The sequence below is a fragment of the Peromyscus maniculatus genome, chromosome 4 (genome assembly GCF_049852395.1).
Source record: "Peromyscus maniculatus bairdii isolate BWxNUB_F1_BW_parent chromosome 4, HU_Pman_BW_mat_3.1, whole genome shotgun sequence".
Classification (NCBI taxonomy): domain Eukaryota; kingdom Metazoa; phylum Chordata; class Mammalia; order Rodentia; family Cricetidae; genus Peromyscus; species Peromyscus maniculatus.
The window spans coordinates 124,558,367-124,572,339 of record NC_134855.1 but is presented as its reverse complement, the minus strand read 5'-3'; the positions used below and the strand labels follow the sequence as shown (position 1 = coordinate 124,572,339).

The following is a 13,973-nucleotide window of genomic DNA, read 5'->3' as shown; positions in this document are numbered from 1 at the left end:
GACAAACTGTAATATGATGAGGCTTAAGGATTATCACAGTTCTGAACTTAACTCTCTGTTCTTAAGAGAACAATTTCTGCATAAATGGAAAAAATGAAACTTGTTAAAAACCTGATTTTTAGGATGCAGAGAGAGCAAGCCATCTGATGGGGCATGTGGCTCAGTGGTGGCGCCTGCCTCACGTGTATGAGACCCTGGGACTGATCAGCAGCACTGCAGGAAATAGACAGAAGGTGCTGTGGTTTCTCACTGAATAATCCTGCCCATTACCAATTGCTTAGAATGAAGTTGGGGGCCAGCTAATCAGCTACTTTCATATTTGCTTGCTGCTTAAATTATTTCATGCTACTGAAAACAATGGCTCCGTTTATTATGTTCTAAAATATACTTGGGCCATGTTTAATCAAGTATATTAGTACATGTAAATAAAATGATGGTAATTAGCAGAAAGGTTTGTTTTACTTGTCTCTGGACACAGGAGCCACAGAAGGAATCTCCAGGTTCAATCAAGAGGCAGAGAAAGAAAACATGGGGAACAATCCCTGTTGTCTTTTCCTCAGGAAAAACAAGGCAAGGCAGGGTGAACAACCTGCTATAAGTGACCTCAGTGGACTCTAGAGCATGAGGCTGTCTGGTTGATTGGGACTTGGACCTGGAGTGGGAAAGGCAAGAGTAGATGGACTTGCATGAGCTTATGTTGATTCATTCACATATGAAAAAAGCTGTGCTCTCTCTGGAGTTTGCTATTTTTACAGTTAAGAAACACTAGGAAGGGCAGTCTCTCTCTAATATGCAAGGTCTCAGCTGCCGTAGATTAAGAATACAGGTGCACACTAATCCACACATCAAGTCTGCTTAGGGAGTAACTCATGAGTGGGGTATATCTGTGGCTCTGCTTCTACAGTCAGCATTGTTGCTGAGCTTATCCTTTATGCAGCAGAGCGCCTGTGATCTAGAAATACCTATTTAGATGCTGTGAGAAGTAAAAAGATGAATGGGCTGGGGAGATGGCTCATTGCATAAAGCATTTGTTGTGCAAGCATGAAGACCATAGTTGGATACCCAGAACCCACATGAAAACCAAGCAGGTATAGCAGTCGCTTGTAATCCCAGCACTCAGGAAACATGAGGGATCTCCAGGGTAAGCTGGCTATCTAGACTAGCTAGAATTGGTGAGCTCTGGGTTCAGTGAGTGATTTTTTTTTCCCTCAGTAAATAAAGTGGAGAGTGATTGACAAAGACCATCAGTGTCAACTTCGCCACACACCCCCCACCCCGCCATGTACTCATACTCGCACATGTGCTTCAACACATGTAAGCAAGCATACATACACATACACACCACACACATACATGTGACAAAAAAAGATGAAGGAGTCATAGGTACTGATTTCTTAAGAATTATAAATGAGACAGAAGATGTGTCCTGATTATCACAAATAATGTGATAAGTGCTGTGTAGTTCATATAATGAAAGTTAGACTCTTAGGGGTAGACAAGTATACTAAAAGTGATGGATGTAGAGTCAGAACTGATTCCTCACAGGCATGGAATCGCAGTCTGTGATGGAGGGTCTTCCACACCTAGCAGGGAAAGAATGTACTATTAAATGGATCCCTGTGTGACAAGTATTTATCCATGGTGGGGTAAAAGAGATAGAATCCTTAACTCACTCCAAGCTTGAAGTCAGTTCCAGAAGTATGGAAATTTTAAATTTGAAAAGGAAACTTTAAAAACACTTGGAAGAAAATGTCTTCTAAACAAGAAAGACAGGAAGAAAAACTATGATCTTGGGGTTCGAGAGGGTTTCTCAAATGAGAAAGGAAAACAGGCAAAGAGCTAACCAAAAGAACGTGCCAACAGTTCAACCTAAGTAAAACTAAAACTTTTAAAATCAGAGACGCTTTAAAAATTCTTTGACTAATTAGGACCCCAAAAGGTAAAGCCCAACTTTGATGTTCATTCCTTTCCAGGTTCCTATCAGCTTTAAATAAGATTTGGTAAGGAACAACCAATGTCTTGCTTTGGGTGGGAGGGGTCAGTGTCTTCCTCTGATGGATTATGAGCTCCATCATAATCCATCATAATCCATAGGGAAAGCAGATTGTTTTTTGTGTGCACAGAATCCTCCTGACTCCAGGATGGTGTGCCCTTAGTAAATAGCCCAAATCAATGAACAAATATGCTTTAAACTTCAGATTATTATTTAGCTAAAAATATCAATTAAATTTTAACCTTAAAATCATCAAATGTAATGCAATTTCAGATCTCTTTTATTTAATATATTTATCACTGACCTATATCCCAATGTCTCTTACGGGAAATCCTTTTAATTACACTTGTAGATGTGAATTGAACATTGTTTCCCTACACTGACGTTGATTTCTAGAAACAGTTCATCAGCATCACACACATTTTTGGTATTTTACCAGCCTCTGATATGCTTGTACATCATGAAATACTGTAAAGAAAAGTAATAGTAAGATCTACAGTGGCATGGGTAAAGTGCCTTCTGAAGTTAAATTGGGATTGAACAATAATGGAAGCAGACGAGGAAAGGAGGAGTGTCAGGATGCCATGGAGCAGAATGCCAACTTGTACCCCAATCTTCTGATTCTAGAGGGGATCACCTAGCTTTTCTGCCTCTGCAGTTAAGAAGTTATCAAGAGCCTGAGAGGTGATATCTTTTGTTTTCAAAGAAAAAGGCTATCTTTGCTCAAATTATGCCAAGCCTAAATAAAATGACAGATGTATGAACTGGCCCTTTGATCGTAAGTACCTATCTGCCAGTTAAAATTTGTTCAATATTTTCAAATTCCTAAATTTCATATTTGTCCATTATAATCATGTATGTATTTGAAGAAAGATGATAAAATTTTACATACTTTAGTAATTTTAAAGGCCTCTATAACATTTAGAAATAGTGAAACAAAAAGACATTACTAATGAAAACAAAGCAAATGTTTGGTATTTTGGAGGTGAACATGGAATTTTCTAAAATCTCTGAAATCCCCCTTTTTAATCAAGCGTTCCTTCATTGAGGACATGTCTACATGTAAAATGTCAGCATCTGCTCTGGAACTCGTGCCACCAGCCGGGTAATTTTGGGCAAAAACACTTTAGCTCATTAAAATCTTCACAGTAATACTGAAAAAATGAACACAATCCCTTGAAAACCTTCTAAAGAGCTCAACATATTTTGATAATGGGGGATGTTGCCTACGGTTTTATTCTCTGAGGCAAGAATGGCTCCTAATGCAAAGCAGTGTTGGAATGGACTTTTATGTAGTTCCTTCAAACCTGAGGGTGCTGGTTGGTGGCGGCACAGCAGTGCAGGTGGTGAGTGTGTACCCAGCCTTCATGTACACGGAGTTTTCTCTTTAGCAAAGCTCCAGTGTCATTGGGATGCTGGGGCTAATCTCACTTTGTATGGCTGCAGTCTTAAAGTTGGGGTAGTATAATAAAGCAAAGCTACGAAGTACCTAATTTTCCTACCCCCCATCAGGGGCTTGAAGCAATATGGCAAACTTATTGAGAGAAATAAATGCCGTATCATGCTCCTTGTTCACTTGAGGGCTTATGTTGATTCATAAGCATTCATTAAAGCTTCTCCATGTCTTTGCAGACTGGCAGCTGTTTGGTACTGTGCTTGATTTTACAGGAGGAGTCTCTTCTGAGGCTTTATAAACGTCAGAAAATGAAAAGGACGCACGGTTAGGCTTTCCCTCCGTGCCTTCAGTTTTTTTCAGACTGGCTTGTGGGAATTCTGGTTCAGATGTCTGTCTGTACATGTTAATGTATCTTCTCCAAGGAGTATCTGGTGTTTCTCTGGAAAGAATAGACTCATTTTCCTTACGAAGCAGCAGTGCTCCTGTGGATAGCCTTCCCTCAACACTTCCTGTCATCCTTACAGAATCTTGTGTTCCAGTGTCTGGGGAGCTTTCCATCAAGAGCATAAAAACCTGCTGGAGTCATCTTGGACCCGCTTTCTCGTTTCCAGGTTCATTCTTCTGACTTCTTTCTGGCCTTCTTAGCCTTCTCCTCAGGTTCCTCAGATACAGAGATGTACTTCATTTTCTTAGATGAAGCCTTAGGAACTGCAAAATCAGTTCCTCTTTGTTTGTATGGGGTAGACGTTAAAATAATTTTGGAATAGTTATGTAAATAAGAAGAGAAAATGTGTGACAACAGAGAAAATACTGGCAGAGATGGAAAACTGTAAAAGTCTCACCAAAGAAGGACTCAGAAAGAGAAGCAGCACAAAGGTGACTTCAACAGAAAGCGTGAAGATTTAGAAACAAGTCAAGCACGTTAGCTACCACAATGAATATAAACGAGTTCTTTAGAGGAGAGAAGACCACTGGTATAGTTCTGGCAGTCAGCTGGATAAAATTGAAAGCAAACATTTCAGCAGTTGTAATAATTCTACAGTTACATGAACTTCCCAGCCTCCAGATATATGATGTAAAATTTAGGGGGAAAAAAACCAAAAAAGCCAAAACAACAACAAAAAAAAATGAGAAAAAAACGGATAAAACCCTACTAATAGGAAGAAATCTTAATAATAACTGCCATTAATTGATGAGTTAAGCAAAAACAAATACTATAAGAATAAAGAAAACATGATACTGTTAGCTTAGTTGAATGGACACGGACACATGTATATATGCATTTGTTCAGACATCTTTATCTTTGAATTTAACAGCTAAGATACATACTCTTAGAAATCACACAGAACATTAATAAGTTGGACAATTTGTATCAACAGAGGTGCCTGATTTGTTTCCTAACATGTTCTGTGATTATGATGAAAAAAAAAATAAGAATGACAAAAATTTAAAAAGGAGAATAAAAACCAGGCTTCAAATCAAACAGTACATATTATGATCTCTAGAATGTAGCTGAACTTTTTTATGAAGGACAAAATATAACCTGCTGTACATGTATAGTAAGTAAAATAGAACATGTGTGTCCTATCCCAAAATTAAAGTGAAAGAATAAAACCATAGAAAATATACTAAATGCTAGTAACACGTAAGAGGTTACGTGAGTGGACTAGAAAGTGAAACAGAACAAAACAAAATAGCAGAAGCAACAACCAAAAACATTCATTATAAACATTAACAAAGCTAGATGAACAGGCCAAGATTGATCACGGAAACAGTATGTGGGAAAACACAAGTACATGGACAATATGATCATTTATAGTAATAGCAGATGTAATTTGAATAAATTTACAAAATCATGGGATACTCTAGCTTTACATAATTGCAAATTGAGACACTTTCTTTTCCAACCCGTTCCATAGAAAAAGAAAGAAAGCTCTCTTCTGCCTTCCTACCTACCTTGTGCTTCTTTGATAACAAACACAGACAAAAATCAGTATGATAAAAGCAAAGTTAGAGACCATGTCAGTCAAAAGCATGTAAGCAAAAGTCCTAAACAGAACATTAGCAAAGGGAATAAAAACAACAGAAAAATACACGTCAAAAGAGAAGTCCGGGAGTGCCCCTCACCATAAAGAACAATATCACACTTTTGCTCCCTGTTGCTGTGATTAAAAGATCCGGACAAAAGCAACTTGGGGGAAACAGTGTATTTTAGTTCACAGTTCCAAGACCCAGTCACTCCTAGTGACTCACTCCTAGTTCCAGGCAGCAGGAACTTGAAACTGTCACACTATACCCGCAGTCAAGAGCAGAGAGCAAAATAGTAATGCACAAATGCCCAAGCTCGGGTCGCTTTCTCCTTATGCAGTACAGGACCCAAACCTCAGAAATGGTGCCACCCACAATGAGTGGGTCTTCCACCCCCCCAGTTACCATAATTAAGACAACCCCCACAGATATGCCCACAGGCCAACCCAGTCTAGTCAGGTCCTGGTTGAGACTCTTCCCAAGTGATTCTAGATTGTATCAAGTTGACCTTTAAAAGCCAACTATTACAAATAATTACCATGAGAGAAACACCAGACACCTCCCCACTGAGGAACAGTCAGTGAAGCGCCTGAGCAGACTTCTTGGAACTCTGAAGGCTGTCAAAATGTAAAAGCCTAAAAATGGTTACAATCTAGTGAAGACTTTAGAGAGAGAACAAGTGTCATTCCCAATTACCATTGTAGTTGCAACAAGGAACTCAACAGGATGCAGAGGTGGCTCAGTGGGTAGTGCTTGCTGTGCAAGTATGAGGGCCTGACTTGATTTCCCCAGAACCCGCATGGAAGCCTGGGGTGGTGGGATGTCCCTATAATCCCTGTGCTCCTAGAGGAGACAAGAGGATGCCACTAGCTCATAGGCTGGCTAGTCTGGCACATACAGCAGTGAAGAAGAGACCCTGCCTCATACAAAGCAGAAGGCAAGGACCAATACTCCAAAGTTGTACTCTGAATTCCTGCACTTGCCAGGCATGTGTGTGCCTAAACACACACACACACACACACACACACACACACAAAAAAAAAAAAAAAAAAAAAAAAAACCAAAAACAAAAAAAAAACCGTTTTTTTTTTAAATTGTAAGTGAAACTTGAACTTTAATACTGTTTCAGTACTGGCTTGTTAATTGTAATAAATATCCTAATGTAAGAAGCTGGTAATGGGAAAACTAGAGTATTTGGAGATTATGTCTACCTTATTTGCAATTTTTTTCCATAAATTTAAATAACAGCATGAGTAAATTGTTAAATAAAAATGTATTAAAACTAAACAACTCTTCTGGCATGCAGGCATACATACAGGCAGAACACTGTATAATAAATAAATAAATCTTTTAAAAATGTTTTAAAAAAAGCTGGGTGGTGGTGGTGCACGCCTATAATAGCACGTGGGAGGCAGAGCCAGGTGGATCTCTGTGAGTTCGAGGCCAGACTGGTCTACAGAGTGAGATCCAGGACAGGCCCCAAAACTACACAGAGAAACCGTGTCTCGAAAAAAAACAACAACAACAAAAAACAAACAAACAAACAAAACTAAATAAAAAATTAGGGACTGGAGAGATGGCTCAAAGTTAAGAAGAACACATGTGATTCTTGTAGAGGACCCTGGTTTCATTCCCAGCACCCACATGGTGGCTCACAACAATCTGTGACTTCAGTCCCAGGGGTTCCAGTGCCTTCTTCTGACCTCCAGGAGCATCAGGCATGCACAGGCCTGGCATGCAGGCAGGCAAAACACTCATATGAATAAGATCAATAAATCTTCAAAATTTTAAAGTAAGAAAATGAAATGAGTAGTCTTTACAGATAAGATAAAACTGGGTGTGGTGTAGCATGAACCTTAAAGGTGCTTATTAATAAAAATCAAACTTGAGGCCAGTTATTGGGGTGAATGCTGGAAGATCAGAGAAGCAGAACAAGCCACAGCTACCTCACCTTGCCAGTTCCACAGGTGATCCTGTTTCCTCAGACTGGATGCCTCTGAGTCCTCATCCAGCATGAATCTCAGCTGAACTGCTGCTCAAAAGCCTGAAAGCTTAACCAGCCAAATGCTTCTAGTTCCTCATCTTCACGCCTTATATACCTTTCTGCCATCACTCCCTGGGATTAAAGGCTCACTTCTTGGGGTTAAAGGCGTGTGTCACCATGCCTGGCTGATTCCAATGTGACCTTGAACTCACAGAGATCCAGAGGGATTTCTGCCTCTGGAATGCTAGGATTAAAGGCGTGTGTTACCACTGCCTATCCTCTATGTTTAATATTGTGGCTGTTCTGTCTCTGACCCCAGAAAAGTTTATTAGGGTGCACAATATTTTGGGGAACACAATACCACTACAGTGTGGTTGTCCATGCCTTTAATCTCAGCACTCAGGAGGCCGAGGCAGATGGAGCTGTGTGAATTTGAGGCCAGCCTGGCCTACACAGTAAGTTTCAGGATAGCCGGCTTTACACAGTGAGAATCTTAAAGCAAAAACCAAGGTAAAGAAATGAATGAAAAAGGTTTCTAAAAATCCTAATTGGACTTTTATACCTAGTTAACTATGGTAGTGAAAAAATATAGATAGCCCCACTTGTTCCCTCAAGTTCTTCTTAAGCCACATTGAAAGGACTATTAAATGAGTCATAACTCCATAGGACTTAGTTGGCAGGGGCAAGATAGTAACAACTAATTTTTAGAGATAGCAAACAGGATGGGACACATTAGATGGAACAGCATTCACTCTTTTCAGGAGGAGCCCTGACAGCTGAGAAGCACACCGGCTGAAATCCTTGCAGGTGCTGTGAGAGTTAGAAGGATAGCCATGTTAGGTACCTACAGAAGGAGGTGGCAGTGATCGGGCTGAACATGGGAAGCCAGTACATTCCACTTGAGAACTCGTAATTGGGCAGTGACTCTAATGTCCTTGATCCCAGCACTTGGTAGGTTGAGGTGTAAAGGCCTAGACTTAACTTTATAGGCTTTATTTTAGGGAAAGGACCACCATCTCAGATCACCTGCTGTACTCAGTTCTAGGAAGGACCTCAGGAATATGCCATGATAATTCGAATGGATACAGAGCAGTATCCTTCTGTTTAAAGGAAAGCTCAACAGGATCCAGATACTCCTACAGACATCCTGTCTGCTGTTTATACAGGAAAGGAAAGCTTAACAAGATCCTGTCTGTGGTTTATGGCCCTTGGAGATATCTAGATAATCTTGCTGAGCAGTCCAAATAATCCTGTTCAGTGGATTGTGGTTCCCTGCCCAAAGTCTAACCCAATGGTTTCAAATGTGGTTTTGCGCAAAGTCTAGACCAATAATTTCAAAGAATCACCTTGCCCCATACACCTTCTACCCAATCCCAAATTGCCAATTCCCAGCTTGTGGTTTTTCCCTATAAAAACCCTCTACACCTGGGCTTGTGGCTGCCGCCACATTTCCTTCCATCTGCCGTGCGGTGGCCCAGGTTAAACCTGAACAAAGGGACCCTTATGTGCTTGCATCAGAAACCAGCTCCTTGGTGGTCTCTGGGGGTTTCGGAAATGGGTACAACAGAGACAGGAGTATTGGTAGTTCAAGGCTTGCCTGAATTACAAGTGGGACAACTTAGGGTAAAAAGCAAGTGAGATGGAAAAAAAAAGAGAGAGAGAGAGAGACAGAAGAAGAAAGAAAATTATCACTGCCCACAAGTTGCTGACTTTGTTCTAGAAGATAAAGTAGATGACAGTGTTTCTGGGGTGTGATCACCAGTGTATGACTAAGAGATGCTGTTTAGAAAACAAAGGGATTAGATTAGATAAGGGTTTACATATTTTCTTAGCAAGAGAGAGCTTTTTGGAAAATTGTTCCTGGAGTTTTAGTTCTAGGAAAAGTGAGAAAACAGCGTAAGCCAGGTGTGGTAGTGTGTCCCTGTAATCCTAGGAATGAGGAGGCTAGAGAGTCCAGGCTAGCTTGAGGTATAGAGCAAACCCAAGGTCCATCTGGGCTGTACAGTAAGATGTTGTCTCAACAAAACAAACTAACCACCAAAAACCAAAATCTGGGACTTTCGGATGGTTCAGCAGGTGAAACTGACTTCTTGTTCAATATCCAGGACTCATATCATAGGGAGAACTGACTCCTGCAAGTTGTCTTCTCACCTCCACATGTGAACCATGGCATCATATCCCCGTGTGCATGCACATAATTGTGCATAATAAGTGATTTGTAAATGCAAAATAAGTAATTTGTAAAGCCTTAATCTATAATTCAAAGTACTAGTGTTGAGAACATGATGGAACTCTGAAGACATGCCTACATGGACTAAGTTTCCACTGAGCCCCGAGCATGTGGAGCTGCCAGGAAAGCTCCACAGGCTGGAGGTGTCATTCATTGGGTACAGTGCTGGCCTAGGATTTGTGAGGTCAAAAGTTGGATCCCTTGTAAGCAGATGTATTGGAGAAATGAATGTAGAATTGAAGAAATAGAGACAAAAAAAATAGGTATTTTAAGATGGGAATATGTGAATGGTGTCTTAATCTGGTGCATTATTCCGAGACTGAGGAAAGGATGCTGGGAGAGAAAAGAGAAGCATCTTGTGGGCCCTTGAGTGTCTGAAGGCCCACAAGACAGAGAACTGGTAAAAGGGAAATCAGGTGCATGCCATACCTGGGGCTCAGATAATGAAGCATATCAGGAAGGAGGCCCAATTGCACACATCAGATCCGCTGGGGACTGAAAATGAAATGCTCCATTTAAGCACCATGGAGACCACTGAGGATGCAGTGGGCTGGAGTGGGCTGGAGCACAGTGGAGGGCTGAGGTTTTGATACAGAGAGTGAGCTTTGGGTGGTCTCCAGAGTGGGTGTTTACAAACCAGAATAAAAACTCTAGGCTGCTAAATTTTTAGAGAATACCCCTTTCCACGGGACACTAAAGGGCAGAACTGTAAGAAAAGGATATGCAGGTGAAGTATTCCCTGTCCAAAGACTGAGAAGTTAGAATATCATGTGATGTTTTAGTCGCTAGCGATTCCTCTATAGAGAGTATAGGAGAAATAGTCTTGCTATCAGGCAACACTCTTCAGTGCCTTAAATGTATTTCTGGTTATTTTTCTTTATTCTCTAGAAAAAAGAAAGAGAAATCAGTGGGCTAGCAAGATAGCTCAGTGGGTAAATATGGGAGTGTGATCATCACGCATACAAATATATAAATAAATAAAAATCATCAAAACAGTTTAAGGGTCTAGCAAGGAACAGCACTAAACAGGAAAAGGCCCTTGCTACCAAGCCTAAAGACCTAAGTTAGATTCCCAGGACCCATGTGGTAGGAGTAAACTGACTCCTGTAAGCTGGTCACCCTGAGACTTTCCTGATTGCTTGTTATCATGGTGCATGTACAGACCCATACCCTTCACATCCAGATTTTAGGAAGCATGAGAATTGGTCAGTTTGGTCTTCTTTAGTCATTAGCCACCCCAAAGCAACAGGCTCCCAAAGAACACATTTCTGTATCTTCAGTAATGCCTGTACATCATTGAATTCATTAGACATTTGTTTCAGAGTGTGAAACTTTACACCTCGTAATTACCTGTGTTTTGGAAGATGTGCTTGTGCTTTGGGCTGCTAGCACTATCCCTCTGTCCCAGGGCCTTTACCCACACTATAGCACAACCCACTTACTCACTCTCTCCAGGCATGAGTCACATGCCACTGCATGCTTAATATATTTAACTCATTAAAGAAGTGCAAATGAAAATGTCAGCAAGATACCACCCTTTACCTGGTAGACTGAAACCCTCATAACCAAGTTTGTAGCTTGAAACCCTCATAACCAAGTCCTAGTAAGGATATGGACAAGTGACACTTTTATACTCCACTCAGGGTGATGTTAACTGGACTGGTTCATGGAAATGCTACCTCAGAAAATGGTCTCAGTCTCTTTTCTTCACTTGGTCATGTATTGAACATGCACTTATGTTACAACCCAGGATCTCACTCCAGTTTTTTTTTTACCAAAGAGAAATGTCGATCTGTGTCTATCCAAACACCTGCATGTGAATGCTTCTGGCAGTTTTATTCCTAGTTACCCAAAATAGGAGCCAATCTAAATGTCTTTCACCATATGAAGAGGTGATCTATGGCATATCTCAAAATGGAATGTTAATCAACAATCAGAGGGAGCAGACTCCCAGTGTACACACTCTTATGGATCAATCTCCAGTGTGTTTGTTAAGTAAAAGAAGCTGGGCAGAAAGGCTGATTACTAGAATTCAGTTTATAAGAGGTACTGGAAGAGGCAGACCTGTGGGGACAGAGCACAAAGGAATGGGGCTAACTGTGAAAGGGGTGCTCTTTAGACTGGTGGAACTGAGCCCTGCATGGTTTGAGGGCATGAATGGTGACTGTTACATGACTCGGCATTTCTTAGACCTGAAGGGGGTGAAACTTTCTTGTATGCAAATCTATCCTCAATAAACAATCGAAATCAACACTTGAAATCTTCCCTCATCGTCTTACTTGCTTCATAAAATCCTTCACAGGATCACTGCAGATATACATCATTTCTTGTTGGGCTTTCAGTGTGAAGAATCAAATGTTTGACCTTTCTTGACTGTCTTTTTCCAGTCTATCAAATTCTCAACCATTTTTCAATCTTAATTACTTTACTGAGAATCCATAAAGTTTAAGCACAGGTAATTTGCAATAAGGCTAAAAAACTATGATGATGAAATGAAGCTCATGTTGACACAGTTACTTCCTTACTTTCTCCACAGACAGCCGAGAGTGCCTTGCAGACGATTGTAGTATAATTGCTGGAGGGAACCTCACTGGTTGGCACCCAGACTCTGCTGCTGTGTTATGGCGAAGAGTCTTGGGAATCCTTGGGGATGTAAATAATATCCAGTCACCGAAGATCCATGCCAGAGTTTTTGGCTATCTCTATGAACTGTGGTACAAACTGGCCAAGGTGTGTTCTTCTGTTACCTTTTATACTAATCCAGAAAAATGAACATATGTCATATAACATACAAACTATTGACCATCTTCTGAAATGCAGACTATGTATGCATTTAGATGAAATACATTTGATTGCCCAAGAGTAAGTCATAATATCTGTAGTTTTAATACTTTACTAAATGCCTAAGAGTTATTTCATTTAGTACCAAAGTATATTAATAGAAGATATTAAGAATAGAATATTATGTGGTTTCAATATTCATTTTAGCAAAGTGATACTATTTTGGTTGTGCAAAGTTGGGAGAATATAGAAAAGCATGAAGGTATTTATATCCACATTTTATAGAATAACTAATATTAATATCTAAAATATATCTATTTCCATGGATAAAGACATTTTACTAAATAAACTTAGAGTATACCGTTTTCATCCTGTCTTTTATTTTGATACTAAATATATATTTTCCATCATTAAATACTTTTCCAAAACATGACTTACATTCATATAGCTTAATTTATGAAATCATCTCTTACCATTTGGCATTCAGGACCTCCCTAGGTATTCACATGTTAGGAAAAGCAATACCATTCTTTTGTGTTTAAAGCTACAACTACATGCAATAAGCCAGACACAATCCAAAGGGAGAAGAAATCTTATAATAAAAGAAAAACCTGTAAATACTATAGATTTCTCATTTCACGTGTAAAAAATGGAAGCGGTTTCTTGGCAATGCAAGACAATATTTCTATGTAGTTGTAATAAGAAGAATGTTCTCTTGCCTAAAATTCTCTTTTGAATTAGATACGAGATAATCTAGCAATAAGCCTGGATAACCAGTCGTCTCCATCTCCTCCACTCTTGATCCCACCACTCAGAATGTTTGCATCATGGCTATTCAAGGCAAGTGTTTATTCTTTTATTGCAATTTCCTCTTCCCTTCTGAAATTGAGTTTAAAAACTGTAATTGCTCAAGACTGCATGTTTTGAAGACAGGCTGGGTCTTACTACAGCCAGCACATCCCACATCTCCAAACAACTCTTCAGGAAAACTGAGAAGTAAATGAAATGTTGAAATGCTCTGCATCTGGACTTGATTTAATCTAGAAACATCATCTCCTTGGCAGGCTACAACTCTGCCAAATGAATATAAGGAAGGCAAACTGCAAGCCTACAAACTGATCTGCGCCATGATGACCAGACGCCAGGATGTTCTGCCAAACTCAGATTTCCTGGTGCATTTCTACCTTGTGATGCACCTGGGATTAACCAGCGAGGACCAGGTATCCTGTGACTTCTTTATCATGGTGTACCATGACGAGAAACAGCTTGCCACACTTTATATGTATCAGGGCTTGAGGAAATATACCAGAAATGCTTAAATCCTCAGTATCTCCTACTTGTCACAATTACGGTTTGATCAGGGTTTATCATATTGTTACTTCTTCCCCTCACTGACTCTGCATGCACCAACTAAATCTGAATTTTATGCTGTGACCCATATGATCCACTCTCTGCCTTTGTTATAAACTTCAAACTGCCATCTCAGCTATTTTTCCTCTGTGGTTCTGGCCAGTTTAAAAGTATTTGGAGATATATGTTTTAGTAGTTGGGTTCTTGTTTT

General features: G+C 40.0%; 1 protein-coding gene across 5 annotated transcripts in view; it reads left to right on the top strand.

Moving 5' to 3' along the window:
- Positions 1-13,973, top strand: part of Ralgapa2 (Ral GTPase activating protein catalytic subunit alpha 2) — a 286,655-nt gene that overhangs the window by 117,765 nt on the left and 154,917 nt on the right. For all 5 annotated transcript variants that reach the window (XR_013050813.1, XR_013050812.1, XM_016002990.3 and 2 more), the window contains 3 exons: positions 12,168-12,361; positions 13,154-13,252; positions 13,477-13,632. Coding sequence is in view for 3 of the 5 variants with exons in the window: in XM_016002990.3 (XP_015858476.2) it covers positions 12,168-12,361; positions 13,154-13,252; positions 13,477-13,632 (449 nt within the window). In the remaining 2 variants the exon portion in view is untranslated. The remainder of the gene's footprint in view (positions 1-12,167; positions 12,362-13,153; positions 13,253-13,476; positions 13,633-13,973) is intronic.